Consider the following 15,957-nt stretch of genomic DNA (forward strand, 5'->3'; position numbering starts at 1 on the left):
GGGTAGAGGGAGTCAATGGGGGGCAAAGGGAGGACATTTGTAATACTTTCAACAATAAAGATATACATTTAAAAAAGTGATTTATGACTAATTAAACAAGCGTTTTATACTAACTACGTGTTTTTACTTATTTAACTTGCCAGAGAACAAAGCGATTCATCAGGATTCCAACCTCAGCATAATTATGCGTATGCTTTTGATACGTCTATGAAACTTTCTCAACCTAATCAAGGCCAGGTAAACACAAAACTCACTTGTCAGGTAAACTAAATTTACAAAAGACACCAAAAAGAGAATTGCATTGCAGAAACAAAAAGAAGCTTGGGAGATTGAAGAAGTATTCAGCAATAATAAAATGAAGTGTTATCAGAAGATTGAATTGCACAAATAAGGGATAGTTGATGATGGGTTATTTATCAGTAGAAAACAGGCAAGGTCTGGAGCAAATTACAATGGGAGTGCTCTCTACTTCTTTCCATCATTTGTTTCCAGGTAAAACCAAGTTAAAACACATATCAGTGGCGATCTTAGGGAAATTTAAAACATATAACAAAGGGGAAAGGAAATAACTAAAAAAGGGCAGCAAGCCAGAAAGATATGGATAAAAGGACAAGAATCTGAGCCGTGTGACTTCTTTTTATACTAGGAGAAAATCTCTTTTTTATCTAAAATGTTATTAGTAGCACAGATCCTCTAAAACAGATTTGTGGGGGCTTTTTTCAAATCATTGTACTTCAAGAACAGTTCTACATGCAAAGAAAGGTCTGGATGTCATAATTGACCACAAGTATCAGAAGCAGCAGTAAAGCTTTTATTGTTTTAAATCAAACAAATCACTAATAAGATACCACAAAATCATTGTTTGTTATGGTATATTAACCCTAGAATATACCCAATTATGATCTTTATATTTTAAGGAAGATATACATTGAATTTAAACAATTTGAGTCTCAGTATAATTCTACATATGTTCCTGTATGATACCTTCTCAATAATATTAAGGCCAATTAAAACTGAAACTTGTGAAAAGGTTAAGAAAAAAAGTTGATAAAGGGTTGATGAATTAAGGCTAATGACGAGGTATTTTCTACTCAATGTCAGAATAGTTAAATATTGGGACTTAAATTACACTATGAAAGGAAAATTTATATGTATGTGTATTATATATAACATTTTTTAAACAGATGATTAAGATCCTGTGGATAGATATACTATTGTAAATAACAATAGTGCAGTGCACGAATTCATGCACATTGAAAGGGAATTAATTAGAAGAAATATTTTAATATCGCTATTTGCCTTTTCTCTATAATAGAAGTGTCAACCAAATTCAGAATTGACAATGACAGATGGAAACACACACGTGTGATTGGCGCCAGAGAGAGCTTTATATGTATTGCGCATGTGCAAGTCATCTTAACCTTTTATAGATATAGAATAAACTTGCTTAATTAGACTTGCTTTCTGACTTAGCTAAACTTTTTGCAGCCCAGTGAAGCACCCCAACTTCTCTATCAGGTAATTGTCAGCAACACAGCAGTAAATATCAACACAAAGCACATTATTATTGTAGATCATGCAGGGAGAACAAAGGTTAAGATATTTAACTGCAGCAGTGTTTGACTATATTCTGCACAGGGAGAAAACCTGAAGTCATTTTCAAGGTCCACCATTTCTTACTTTTCAGTTGGGTCAAGTTTCTAAGCTTTCTAAATCTCCATTTTCTGGTTAATGAAAAGAAAATAGGATTCCACCGTCTCCTATCTACATACTCTAGACTTCTGTGAAGATCAAATGACATGGGGCATGGGAAAACACGTCACAGACATTTGGCTACAGTGTAAAGTGTTTCCACCTGTGTTCTTGGGCTGCAGAAACTCAAAGGACGCTGGTCGCTAGGGAGAGGAAGCAGGCAATGCTATGTGATGTCATTACCGGGATGGACACTTAGCATAATATATATATATATGACATCTCTGAGTCTTAATGCAATATCCATTCCCCAGCCTTGTTCACCATGTGGAAAAAGAATAGGATACATCATTGCATCTAATGTAGGAAACAGCATACTGATTTGCTTCATTTTAGTGGCATTCGAATTATTGGGATCTGGTTTACAATGAATCAGCAGGTCCCTTTCAAAAGCAGGTTCTCTATCTTTGTTTCTGAGTATGATGGCAACTTCGGTTACATGGGGATAATTATATCTGCCCAGATCACTATTACAATCATATTTAATTGCCATCTTTACTTCTGTGGGAGCAATAACTTTTGCTGTTGCTTCAGATTGGGCTTTCTTTTCTTTTCTTTTTAAATTTTATATATTTTATTTATTGATTGATTAAGGTATTACATATGTGTCCTTATCCTCCCATTGCCCCCCCAACACACACACTCATGCCCTCACTCCCCTGGTATCTGTGTCCATTGGTTAGGCTTATATGCATGCAAACGAGACCTTTGGTTGACCTCTCCCTCTTACTCCCATCCTCCCCTACCTTCCCTCTGAGGTTTGATGGTTGGATCAATGCTTCTCTGTCTAGATCAGTTTTTGCTCATCAGTTTATGTTGTTCATTATAGTCCACAAATGAGTGAGATCATGTGATATTTATCTTTCTCTGACTGGCTTATTTCGCTTAGCATAATGCTTTCCAATTCCATCCATGCTGTTGCAAATGGTAAGAATTCCTTCTTTTTTACAACAGCGTAGTATTCCGTTGTGTAGATGTACCACAGTTTGTTTATTTGTTTGTTTATTCATTTATTTATTTAAATATTTTAAAAATATATTTTTATTTATTTCAGAGAGGAAAGGAGAGGGAAAGAGAGAAACATCAATGATGAGAGAGAATCATTGACCAGCTGCTTTCTGCACACCCCACATTGGGGATTGAGCCCACCCAAGCATGTGACCTGACAAAAAAATAGAACTGTGATCTCCTGGTTCATAGATTGACACAAAACCACTGAGCAACACCAGCTGGGTGCAAGATATTTTTTTTTCCTTTATTGATTAAGGTATTACATATGTGTCCTTATCCCCCCATTGCCCTCCCACCCCCAACTCATGTCCTCAAGCCCCTGGTGTCTGTGTCCATTGGTTAGGCTTATATGCATGCATTCAAGTCCTTTGGTTGATCTCTCCCCCTTACCCCCACCCTCCCCTACCTTCCTTCTGAGGTTTGATGGTCTGATCAATGATTCTCTGTCTCTGGATCTGTTTTCACCAGTTTATGTTGTTCATTATATTCCATAAATAAGTGAGATCATGTGATATTTATCTTTCTCTGACTGGCTTATTTCACTTAGCATCATGCTCTCCAGTTCCATCCATGCTGTTGCAAATGGTAAGAATTCCTTCATTTTTACAGCAGTGCAGTATTCCATTGTGTAGATGTATCACAGTTTTTTTTAATCCACTCATATGCTGATGGGCACTTAGGCTGTTTTCAAATCTTAGCTATGGTAAATTGTGCTGCTATGAACATAGGGATGCATATAATCTTCGTGATTGCTGTTTCTAGTTTCTTGGGATATATTCCTAAAAGTGGGATCACTGGGTCAAATGAGAGTTACATTCTCAACTTTTTGAAAAAAGTTCATACTGTTCTCCACAGTGGCTGGACCAGTCTGCATTCCCACCATCAGTGCATGAGGGTTCCTTTTTCTCTGCATCATCACCAGCACTTGTCATTTGTTGATTTCTTAATGATAGCCATTCTGACCAGTGTGACATGGTACCGCATTTTCATTTTGATTTGCATCTCTCAGATGATTAGTGACTTTGAGCATGTTTTCATATGTCTCTTGGCCTTCCTTAGGTCCTCCTTTGAAAAGTGTCTATTTAGGTCCTTTGCCCATTTTTTTTATTGGATTGTTTATCTTCCTTTTGTTAAGTTGTATGAGTACCCTGTAAATGTGGGGGATTAAACCCTTAAAAGAGATAACATTGGCAAATATGTTCTCCCATGCAGTGGGCTTTCTTGTTGTTTTTGTTGATTTTTTTTTTTCTGTGCAGAAGCTTTTTATTTTGATGTAGTCCTATTTGTTTATTTTCTCTTTAGTTTTCATTGCCCTAGGACAGGGGTGGGCAACCTTTTTGCGAGTGCATGCCAAAACCAGCAAAATCTCTGACTCAAAATTCTTCTGCATGCCAACCTAAATTTTTTGAGAACATGTTACGCCTACTTGATATCTCTTAAGGTGTACGTATGTGAAGTACCTTGAAGAAATAATAAAATTCATTCGAGAGACAAAAACACAGTATATAATGATGAAAAATACATTTATTTTTAAATGTATACATGTACACTGATAATCTGACAGAAAAATTTATGACTCCGCTTGATATTATCAGTGGGACTTTTGCTGCTGCATCACTGATGACAGAGATTTTACATCGGGTTTATATTTCATGACCTTCAGAAATATGTACGGGCTACTACTTTCATCCGTCAGGCTACTCCTATTATGAGACTTAACAAAATTTATCACTGAGAACAAAGATTCACAAGCGTATGTGGATGAAAACATGGAGAGTAACGCTGTTGCAGTTTTTTAAACAGAAAAATTTTTCTGGAATGGCATTCCAAGTCCTCAATAGTTCGTTTTCAACACTTCTCTCTGGTACTCCTGTCTCTAATCGCTTTTTTTCAATGTTTTTCAAGTCAACTCTAAGGTCAATAAATTTCTGCTTCTAAATTGAGCTACTCTGAAATTCAATCAACTGGATTTCAAAGTCATCCATGTCTATCCATGAAAACATTTGTAAGTTCAGTTCCTCCAGTTTCATGCTGTCTGGAAACCTCATGAATTTTGCTGTCTCTTCCAGTTCTCTGAATTTCGCAAATCTTGAGAAGAACTGCTCAATAGTTGACTCGATGATGTTTAAAAACAGCTTTTGAAGGCTTTGACAGTGTGTTCTGTCATCTTTTGGGAGGTCTTTGATGTGCCTCTTGAGGTTTGGGAAATATCTAAATCTCTCACCATCCACATCCCTCTTAAAGACTTCCAATTTCTTTTCAAAAGCCTTTATGTAACCAAACATCACATCAAGTGTTTTGCCAGTTCCTTGTAATTTAACATTTAAGTCATTCAAATGTTCACAAAAATTGTAAATGGAAGATTATAAGAGAGGGTTTTGCATGCCAGCAAAAGTTACTGGCGTGCCATGTTTGGCACACGTGCCAGGGGTTGCCCACCTCTGCCCTAGGAGCTGTATTAGTAAAGATATTGCTATGACATATGTCTGAGAATTTGCTGCCTATGGCTTCTTCTAAGATTTTTATGGTTTCCCTTCTTATGTTTAAGTCCTTTATCCATTTTGAGTTTATTTTTGTGTATGGTGTAAGTTTGTGGTCTAGTTTCATTTTTTTTGCAAGTGTCTGTTCAGTTTTACCAACACCATTTATTGAAGAGACTTGTCTTTATTGCATGCTCTTTCCTCCTTTGTCAAATATTAAATGAGCATAATGGCTTCAGTCCATTTCTGGGTTCTCTGTTCTGTTTGTTCCACTGGTCTGTATGTCTATAATTGTGCCAGTACCAGGAAGTTTTGAGGAGAGTGGCTTTGTAGTATAGCTTGATTCTGGTACTGTGATCCCTCCAACATTGTTCTTCCTTCTCAAGATTGCTGCAGCTATTCGGGTCTTTTTTTTCCACATGAATATTTGGAGAGTTTGTTCTAGGTCTGTGAAATATGCCGTTGGTATTTTAATGGGGATTGCACTGAATTTATGGATTGCTTTGGGTTGTATGGACATTTTAATGAGGTTGATTATACCAATCCATGAACATGGTATATTCTTCCATTTCTTCATGTCTTCCTCTATCTCTTTTTTCAGCGTCCTGAAATTTTCTGAGTACAGGTCCTTTGTCTCCTTGGTTAAGTTTATTCCTAGATATCTTAATTTTTTGTTGCAATGGTAAATGGGATTGCTTTTTAAATTTCTCTTTCTGTAAGTTCTTTATTGGTGTATAGAAAAGCCATAGACTTCTGGGTGTTAATTTTCTATCCTGCTACATTGCCGAATTCATTTTATTATGTCTAGTAGTTTTTTGATGGAGTCTTTGGGGTTCTCTATGTACAGTATCATGTCATTTGCGAATAAGGACAGTTTTACTTCTTCATTTCCAATTTGGATGCCTTTTCTTTCTTCTTCTTGACCAATCACAATGTTTTGTACTTCCAGTACTATGTCAAACAGGAGTGGTGAGAGGGGGAATCCCTGTCTTGTTCCTGTTCTTAGTGGAAATGATTTTAGTCTTTGCCCATTGAGTACGATGTTGGCTGTGGGTTTGTCATATATGGCCTTTATTATGTTCAGTTATGATTCTTCTATCCCCACTTTGCTGAGAGTTTTTATCAAGAAAGGGTGTTGGATTTTATCAAATGCTTTTTCTGCATTAATGGATATGATTATACTAGAGGCCCGGTGCATGGAATTCATGCACTGGGGGGAGGGTGTCTCTCAGCCCAGCCTGCACCTTCTCCAATCTGGGATCCCTGTCACAATCTGGGACTGCTGGCTCCCAAACGTTTGCTTGCCTGCCTGCCTGCCTGGTTGCCCCTAACCGCTTCTGCCTGCCAGCCTGATCACCCCCAAACTGCCCTACCCTGCTGGCCCCTCCCCTGCTGGCCTGGTCGCCCCTAACTACCCTCCCCTTCAGGCCCAGTCATCCCCAAGTGCCCTCCCCTGCTGGCCTGGCTGTCCCTAACTGTACTCCCCTGCCGGCCTGTTCACCCATAATTGTGCTGCCCTGCAGGCCGGGTCCCACCCCCTCAACTTCCCTCCCTTGTTGGCCTGGTCTCCCCTAACTGCACTCTGCTCCCGGCCTGGTTGCCCCTAACTCAGCGGTTCTCAACCTATGAGTTGCGACCCCTTTGGCGGTCGAATGACCCTTTCACAGGGGTCGCCTAAGACCATCCTGCATATCAGATATTTACATTATGATTCATAACAGTAGCAACATGACAGTTATGAAGTAGCAACGAAAATAATTTTATGGTTGGGTCACAACATGAGAAACTGTATTTAAAGGGCCAGAAGGTTGAGAACCACTGCCCTAACTGTTCTCCCCTGCTGGCCTGGTCACCCCTAACTGCCCTCCTGCTGGCCTGACCATCCCTAACTGCCCTCCCCTGCCGGCCATCTTGTGGTGGCCATCTTTTGACCACATAGGGGTGGCCATCTTGTGCGAGGGTGTGATCGTCAATTTGCATATTACCTCTTTTTTATATAGGACAGTTTTTTTATATATATATTTTATTGATTTTTTACAGAGAGGAAGGGAGAGGGATAGAGAGTCAGAAACATCGATGAGAGAGATACATCGATCAGCTGCCTCCTGCACATCCCCCAGTGGGGATGTGCCCACAACCCAAGTACATGCCCTTGACCGGAATCGAACCTGGGACCTTTCAGTCCGCAGGCCGACGCTCTATCCACTGAGCCAAACCGGTTTCAGCATATATAGGACAGTTTTTATCTCTCAGTTTGTTTATGTGGTGTATCATATTTATTGATTTGCAAGTATTGTACCAACCTTGTATCCCCGAATAAAATCCATTTGGTCATGGTGTATGATCTTTCTAATGTAATGCTGGATTTGATTTGCTAAAATTTTGTTGAGGATTTTGGTGTCTATGTTCATGAGGAATATTGACCTGTAATTTTCTTTCTTTGTATTGTCTTTATCTGGTTTTGTGATTAGGATAATACTGGTTTCATAGAATAAGCTTGGAAGTGTTTCTTCCTCTTCAATATTTTGGAATAGTTTGAGGAGAATAGGTTTTATTTCTTCTTTGAATGTTTGATAAAACTCCCCTGTGAAGCCGTCTGGTCCAGGGCTTTTGTTTGTTAGAAGTTTTTCGATTACTGCTTCAATTTCCTCCATAGCTATTGGCCTATTCAGATTTTTAGGTTCCTTCTGGTTGAGTTTTGGAAGGTTGTATTTTTCTAGGATTATGTCTATTTCTTCTAAGTTGACCAGTTTTTTGGAGTGGAGTTGCTCATAGTATTTTTTAACGATGCTTCGTATTTCTGTGGGGTCTGTTGTTATTTCACCTCTTTCATTTCTTATGTTGTTTATTTGCATCTTCTCTCTTCGCTTTATGGTGAGCCTGGCTAGAGGTTCATCAATCTTGTTTATCCTTTCAAAGAACCAGTTCTTGGTTTCATTGATTTTTTATTGTTGTTTTGGTCTCTATGTCATTTATTTCCGCTCTGATCTTTATTATTTCATTCCTTCTGCTCAAACTGGGCTTTTCTTGTTGCTCTCTTTCTACTTCTTCAAGTTGAAGAGTTAGATGGTTTATTACCAGTTTTTCTTTTTTTCTTTCTTTTTTATTTTATTTTATTTTATTTTATTTTATTTTATTTTATTTTATTTTATTTTTTGAGGTAGGCCTGTAATGCTATGAACTTCCCTTCAGGATTGCGTCCATTGTGTCCAAAGATTTTGGATTATTGTGTTTTCATTGTCGTTTGTTTCCAGGATGTTTTTAATTTCTTCTTTGATCTCTTTGGTAACCCACTCATTGTTTAATAGTATGCTATTCAGCCTTGAAGTGTTTAAATTTTTGTGATTGTATTTACTCTAGTTGATTTTTACTTTTATGGCATTGTGATCTGAGAAGATGCTTGATATGATTTCAATCTTCTTGAATTAAAAAAGACTTTGCCTGTGTACCAATATGTGGTCTATCTTTGAAAATTTCCCATGTATGCTTAAGAAGAATGTATATTCTGTAGTTTGGGGGTGGAATGTTCTAAAGATGTCAATTAAGTCCATCTGATCTAGTGAGTCATTTAAGATTGATGTTTATTGGCTATATTTTTGTCTAGAGGATTTATCCAGTGATGTTAATGGGGTATTAAAGTCTCCTACTATGATTGTGTTGCTGTCAATCTCTCTCCTGATATCATCCATAAGTTTTTTTATGTATTTGGGTGCTCCTTCATTGGGTGCGTAAATGTTTACCAGGTTATATCCTCTTGTTGTATTGATTCTTTTAGAATTATTAAGTGGCCTTTCTTGTCTCTTGTTATGGTCTTCACTTTGAGGTCTATTTTGTCAGATGTAAGTATTGATACCCCAGCTTTTTTTTTCATTTCCATTTGCCTGGTAGATATTTTTCCATCCCTTCACTTTCAGTCTGTGTGAGTCTCTTGTTCTGAGGTGGGCCTCCTGTAGACAGCATATATATGGGTCATGTTTTCTTATCAATTCAGTCATTCTATGTCTTTTGATTGGAGCATTTATCCATTTACATTTAATGTTATTATTGATAGGTATTTGGTTGTAGCCATTTCTGTATTTTATGCCTGTGTTCCTTCCTCCCTTTATATTTCTTCTTTTTACAGCATTCCCTTTAGCATTTCTTGCATTGCTGGCTTGGTAGTGATAAATTCCATTAGCCTTTTTTTGTCTGTGAAGCTCCTGATTTCCCCTTCAATTTTTATTGATAGTCTTGTGGATAGAGTATTCTTGGGCTCAGCCCTTTGCTTTGCATCACTTTCTATACTTCCTTCCATTCCCTTCTAGCTTGATGTGTTTCTGTTGAGAAATCATTTGATAATCTGATGGGGGATCCTTTGTAGGTAACTCCCTGTATCTCTCTTGCAGCCTTTAATATTTTCTCTTTTCTTATTTTTATTTTTTTAATATATTTTATTGATTTTCCACAGAGAGGAAGGGAGAGGAATAGAGAGTTAGAAACATCAATGAGAGAGAAACATTGATCAGCTGCCTCTTGCACACCCCCTACTGGGGATGTGCCCGCAACCAAGGTACATGCCCTTGACTGGAATCGAACCTGGGACCTTTCAGTCCGCAGGCCGACGCTCTACCCACTGAGCCAAACCGGTTAGGGCATATTTTATCTTTGTCATTAACATTTGCTGTTGTAATTATGATGTGTGTTGGTGTGGGTCTTTTGAGATTCATCTTGCTTGGTATTCTCTGTACTTGTGTAACTTTTTTCTTCCCCATATCAGGGAAGTTTTCTGTCATTATTTCTTCATATAGATTTTCTAATCCTTGCCACTCTTCGTGTCCTTCTGGCAGCCCTATTATACATATGTTACTTCATTTTGTGTTGTCCTGAAGCTCCCTTAGGCTCTCTTCCTGGTTTTTAATATTTTTCTCCAGCTGCTCTTCAGATTGGGCTTGTTTCTCTACCTTATCTTCTAACTCACTTATTTGGTCCTCTGCTTCTTCTATTCTACTGTTGAATCCTTCCATTGTGTTTTTTATTGTAGCTATATCACTTTTGATTTCTTCCTGATTTTTGCATTGGTTGTTGATTTTCTCGTCCATCCGATGTATGAACTGTATGACCATTACTCTGATTTCTTGTTCTGCCATGTTGCATGCCTCCATTTCACTTATTTCCTTTCTTGGTGAAAGAAAAAGAGGTTTTTCTTTCCTCTGGGGATTATTTCATTGTCTCCACATTCTATCACATGAAGGTTCAAACGCTGAGTTGCGGGGACCTGGGCCGTGTGCAGTGGGAGCTTTACACCACCTGAGTGTCACTTCAGAGCTCTGTAACCAAGACATGTGGCTGCTGTGGGTTGTTGGGAGCCATGCTCACTCAGGATCAGAGTCACCGGAGCTCAGTGCAGCCTTGTGCATGCACCTAGAATCAGGAACCCCACCTGCACCACTTTGATAAAGAGACCCCACTGGCATGTCCCGAAAATCAGAACCCCCTAGCACTTGCCAGGATTCAGAGTCCCCTTGTGCCTGCACTAAGAATTGAGTATCAGAGTCTCTGCTTGGTATGGCCTTATGCTGAGAATCCTGGTCCCTGTGTGTGGATGCGCCAAGAGTTGGAGTCACTGGCTCTTAGTGTGCGTGCACTGGAATCAGGGATCCCAGGCACGCATGATGAGAAACAGAGTCAAATCACAGGTTCTCAGTGCTGCCTCTCACAGAGAGAATCAGGGTCCCTGGTCTGCTTGGGGGACCAGGTTGCACAGCTGCCCTGTGTTGGCAGGAGGTCCACTCCTGTGCTGCAAAAAACAGAAATCCATGTGCGCTTGCCCACAATCAAAGTCAGGTGGCCCTGCCAACCTGTGTGGGTGTGGGGTCTAGTCACAAGAGTGCCTGCTGTGGGAATCAGCCTCCCAGTGTGCACTTGCCCAGGCTCAGATTCAGGTAGCGCAGCTGCCCTGTGTGGGTGTGGGGTCTGGTCATGAGAGTGCACTCTGCGGGAATCAGATTCCCAGTTTCCATGCGCCCAGGCTCAAATTTGGGCAGTGGAGCCAGAGCCACCCTGTGTGTGCATGGGGTCTGGTCTGTGCAGGAAACAGATTCCCAGTGTCCATGTGTCTAGGCTCAAATTCAGGAAGTGGAGCCGGAGCCGCCCTGTGTGGGCAGGAGGCGTGGTTGTACTGGGTGGGACCAGCAGTTCCTATGGCACTGCAGCAAGCTTGTGGGAAGGGGGGTGGGATCTGTGACTAACAGAAATCTGCAGCCAGGATGTCTGGATTCTTGGTGTCTGTGGATCTGAAGCTGTGGTCTCAGGTCTTTGTCCACAGTGGTTGTAGGGTCCCAGTTTGTGTCTGAGACCAGATTGAGTGGTGGTGAGGCTAGGATCCTACTCTCTAGCAGTTCTGTTTTTTAAGATGGCATGGTCTCTGTGCCCACGCTGGTCGCCCCTGGATTGTCCACAGTGGCTGTGGGGTTTCGCCATCTAAGACTGCCCGATTTGGCAGGCCCTTGGAAGACCTGCAGGATCTAACTGTCTGTAGCTCTCACACACACACACACACACACACACACACACACACACACACAGACACACACACACCCCACACACATCCACACACTCCTCAATCGCTCCCTCACTCTCTCACACACTCTCCCTTTCTACCTTCTTGCCAGTCGCCATCTTTCCCCATTCCTGACTGTCTTATTTAGAGCTTCTATAGTCATGTATTAAGTAAAATAAATATGTGAATCAATAATAAAAAACTAAGTAGTTACAATTAAAATTTCAATCTCTGCGTTATGTTAAACCACCATTATTATATTGCTCACACCATATAGTACCTTAGAAAATGTTAAACATAAAAACATGGTTTTACAGAATTATTAGCTGGTTTGGGGGCAGTAAGATTAGATTAGTTTTGTACATCTATAAGATGAACATTTATATTGAAAATAAAAGCCCAGAGAAAGAACACTATGTTTTGACTAAACTTCTAAGCTTCCTTAATTTTTACTCTTATATTATTGGAATTTTATTAAATATTATCATGTCCCCCAATTTTTAAATTTATTTTTATTGTTGACAGTATTACAGATGTCCCCCATTTACACCCACTTTGGCCCCCTGCCCCCAACCTTAAGTCTTCACCACACTATTGTCTGTGTCCATGGACTATGTATATCCTATATAATAAAGAGGCAATATGCAAATTGACCATCACTCCAACACACAAGATGGCTGCCTCCATGTGGTCAAAGATGGTTGCCCCCATGGTGACACAAGATGGCCACCACAAGATGGCCAGAAGGGGAGGGTAGTTGTGGGGTGATAAGGACAGCAGGGGAGGGTAGTTGGGATAACCAGGCCTGCAGAGGAGGGCAGTTGTGGGCGACCAGACCTGCAGGGAATGGCAGTTAGGGGCAACTAGGCCTGCAGTGGAGGGCAGTTAGGGGTGATCAGGCTGGCAGGGGAGGGCAGTTAGTGGTGACTGGGCCAGCAGGGGAGCAGTTAGGCATCAATCAGGCTGGCAGGGGTATAGTTAGGGGGTGATCAGGCAGGCAGGCAGGCGAGTGGTTGGGAGCCAACAGTCCTGGATTGTGAGAGGGATCGGGCCTAAACTGGCAGTCAGACATCCTCCAAGGGGTCCCAGATGGAGAGGGTGCAAGCTGGGCTGAGGGACACCCCCCATGCACAAATTTCATGCACCAGGACTCTAGTATGCATATGTTATTTGGTTCCCCCAAATTTCTGGAATTATTTTAAAAATGTTTTCCTATACAATAAAATATCCATGCCTTAAGAAGTCACTGGATGACATATTCCATTTTTACCAGTAGATGGCAGTGATTAGCCTTTACATTGTTCATGATCCAGATATGGAGTGGGAGAGCCTCCTCTGTATAAATTCAAACACAGGGAAAAAAAAATATAGCAACATACTGTAATAAAAGTTATGTAAATGTGGGGGAGAAAAAACACAGAAACCCTGTAGTTAAGGACTCAGTTAATTTTTTCAGAAGACTGTACCACCACTATAAATTTATGATGATTCTGATAAAATTTTAACTAGTTTGTGTCACTGTAATGACATTTAAAAGAAGAACCAATCACATAAATAATAGGAAAATAGAAAACTGGAGATGCTGAAGGATCAAACTATCTTTTTCTAAAATATACATAAGTTATTGAAATGCATTTTCCAAAATATTAATTATACTTTTCATCAGTTTGGAGACTACAGGTGCTTTTTCCTCTGTTCCTTCAATTTTTTCATGTTTTTCAAAATTCCAGATTAAAAATTATTTGCTTTTTTTCAAATATACAGAATAAATGATAAAGTGGGAAATAACTTCAAAACCAGAAGAAATTAAAAGAATCTTAAGAGACAACTTTGCTCAACTCTATACAGATATATTTTAAAAGATGAATTAAATCATTTTCAGGGAATATATAACTATTTACAGAAAATATAGTGAATTTAAACAGACTGATTTCCATGGAACTCATAGAGAAAGCCCCTCAGCCACAAAAAACACACACACAAAGCCCCTAGGCCCATCAGTTTCACTGAGTAATTCCAATGATATTTAAACTATTTCAGAACATTAAAAAAAACTACCAAAATTTTAATGGATATCAAAACCTGAAAAAGATAGCATTTAAAAAGAAAATCACAAGAGAGTGGTGTAAAAATGCTGAAGGAGAGTAAGAGGTACAAACTTTCAGCTATAAAATAAATAAGTCATGGGATGTAATGTATAGCATAGGGCATATAGTCAATAATATCATAATAACTTTGTACAGTGACAAATGGTTACTAGACTTATCACTATAATTGCTTCCTAAGGAATATAAATTTTAATTAACTATGCTGTACACTTGAAACTCATATACTATTGTATGTCAAGTATGCTTTAAATAAAACACATCAATTCTTTTTTTTAAATATATTTTATTGATTTTTTTACAGAGAGGAAGGGAGAGGGATAGAGAGTTAGAGACATTGATGAGAGAGAAACATCTATAAGTTGCCTCCTGCATACCCTCTACTGGGGATGTGCCTGCAACCAAGGTACATGCCCTTGACTGGAATCGAACCTGGGACCCTTCAGTCCACAGGCCGACACTCTTTCCACTGAGCCAAACCAGTCAGGGCAAAACATCAATTCTTTATGCAAAAGAAAAATACAAAGCCATAGACAAATTACTTTTATGAATATATATATACTAAAATCCTGGGGAAAAAATTGTAACAAACACTATCTAGTGACACACTAAAATATAACCCTTCATGATAGGAATTATTCCAGGAATGCAAGGGTATCTATCTATATTAATAATATACAAATATGTAAATTTACTATCCCTCCGTGTTGTCCACAGCCAATCAGGAGTGGGTGTGCAAATTAACCCAACAAAGATGGCAGGCCTGTGGGCAGCGCACATGTGCGCAGGCGCCAAGTGGCCAGGGGAAGGGCGGGACGCTTGCATTGTCACCATGGTGACGGCGCAGGGATTCCTCCCCACCCCGGTAGCTCCGGGGCTCTATGCAGTGCAGGAAGGCAGAAGGCAGCTCTGGGCCAGAGCAAAGGCGGAAAGGCGGCTCTGGCCAAAGCGAAGGCAGTGCTGGCAGCCGGGGGAAGGAAGGCCTATTCTTGCACAAATCTTCGTGCATCAGGCCTCTAGCATATATGTAAAAGGCTAAGTGACCGTCCAACTGTCTGACTGATAGCTATGACGTGCACTGACCAACAAGGGGCAGACACTCAATGCAGGAGCTGCCAAGTTGTGGTGAAGTGGCAGCATTGGTTCTCAGGTGACGCACCCTGGAACCAGTGAGGAGGGAACTCAATTCCAGGGTGTGTTACCCAAGAACTACCCTCTCACAATCCAGGACCCCTCGGGGGATGTAGGAGAGCCAGTTTTGGCCTGATCCCTGCAGGCCAGTCCAAGGGACCCCACCTGCCGGAGGGACCCCACTCACTCCACAGATGCCCTTTGAGACACAGTGCCACCCCAGGTGTAGCAGACCGGGGAGGGACCATGGGAGGTTGGCTCCAGGGAGTGTCTGTCCCATCTTGCCCAGTCCTGCCCCTTCTAATTAATTTTCTTTCAATGTGCACGAATCCATGCACTAGGACACTAGTACAATATAATTAATCATATTAATGTATATTAATGAAAAGTACGATCATCTCCATAAATTTTTAAAAGGGAATTGACAAAAATTACTAACCATTTATGGAAAAAACACTCAATAAAAATAGAAATAGATGGATAATTCCTTGACATAATAAAATATATCTCTCCCAAACCAAAAGTCATCATTAGTAATAAGAAACATAGAATTAATCCCTCTGAAATAAGGAACAAGACAAGGATGCCTACTATATCTTTTATTATTTAACAGTATTTGAGGTACCAGCCAACATAATTAGAAAGAAAGAAATTAGACTTATAAAAATTAAAAAGGAGTTAAAACTGTTATTATTTATGTATAGTAAAATGTATACAGAAAAAAAGAATTTTGCTGAGATTCAGTAGCTTCCATTTGTACAAATAAAAAGTTTAGAGGAAACCAGTCCATTTACAATAGCAATAAAAGTATAAAATATTTATATATAAATAATTAAACCATATAACTATTAGAAGAAAATATTAGATAAAGTCACTGATCATCCCAGAGATGCAAATCAAAACAACAATGAGGTACCATCTCACACCTGTCAGAATGACT

At 39.7% G+C, this 15,957-nt stretch overlaps 1 protein-coding gene across 1 annotated transcript in view; it reads left to right on the forward strand.

Moving 5' to 3' along the window:
• The window catches only part of LOC118654772, a 98,286-nt gene that overhangs the window by 11,000 nt on the left and 71,329 nt on the right, over window positions 1-15,957 (forward strand). Inside the window, exon 4 of the mRNA XM_036306214.1 lies at window positions 144-237. Within this exon, the coding sequence (XP_036162107.1) occupies window positions 144-237 (94 nt within the window). The remainder of the gene's footprint in view (window positions 1-143; window positions 238-15,957) is intronic.

Source organism: Myotis myotis, unplaced genomic scaffold, assembly GCF_014108235.1.
Source record: "Myotis myotis isolate mMyoMyo1 unplaced genomic scaffold, mMyoMyo1.p scaffold_m19_p_4, whole genome shotgun sequence".
In the NCBI taxonomy this organism is placed as follows: domain Eukaryota; kingdom Metazoa; phylum Chordata; class Mammalia; order Chiroptera; family Vespertilionidae; genus Myotis; species Myotis myotis.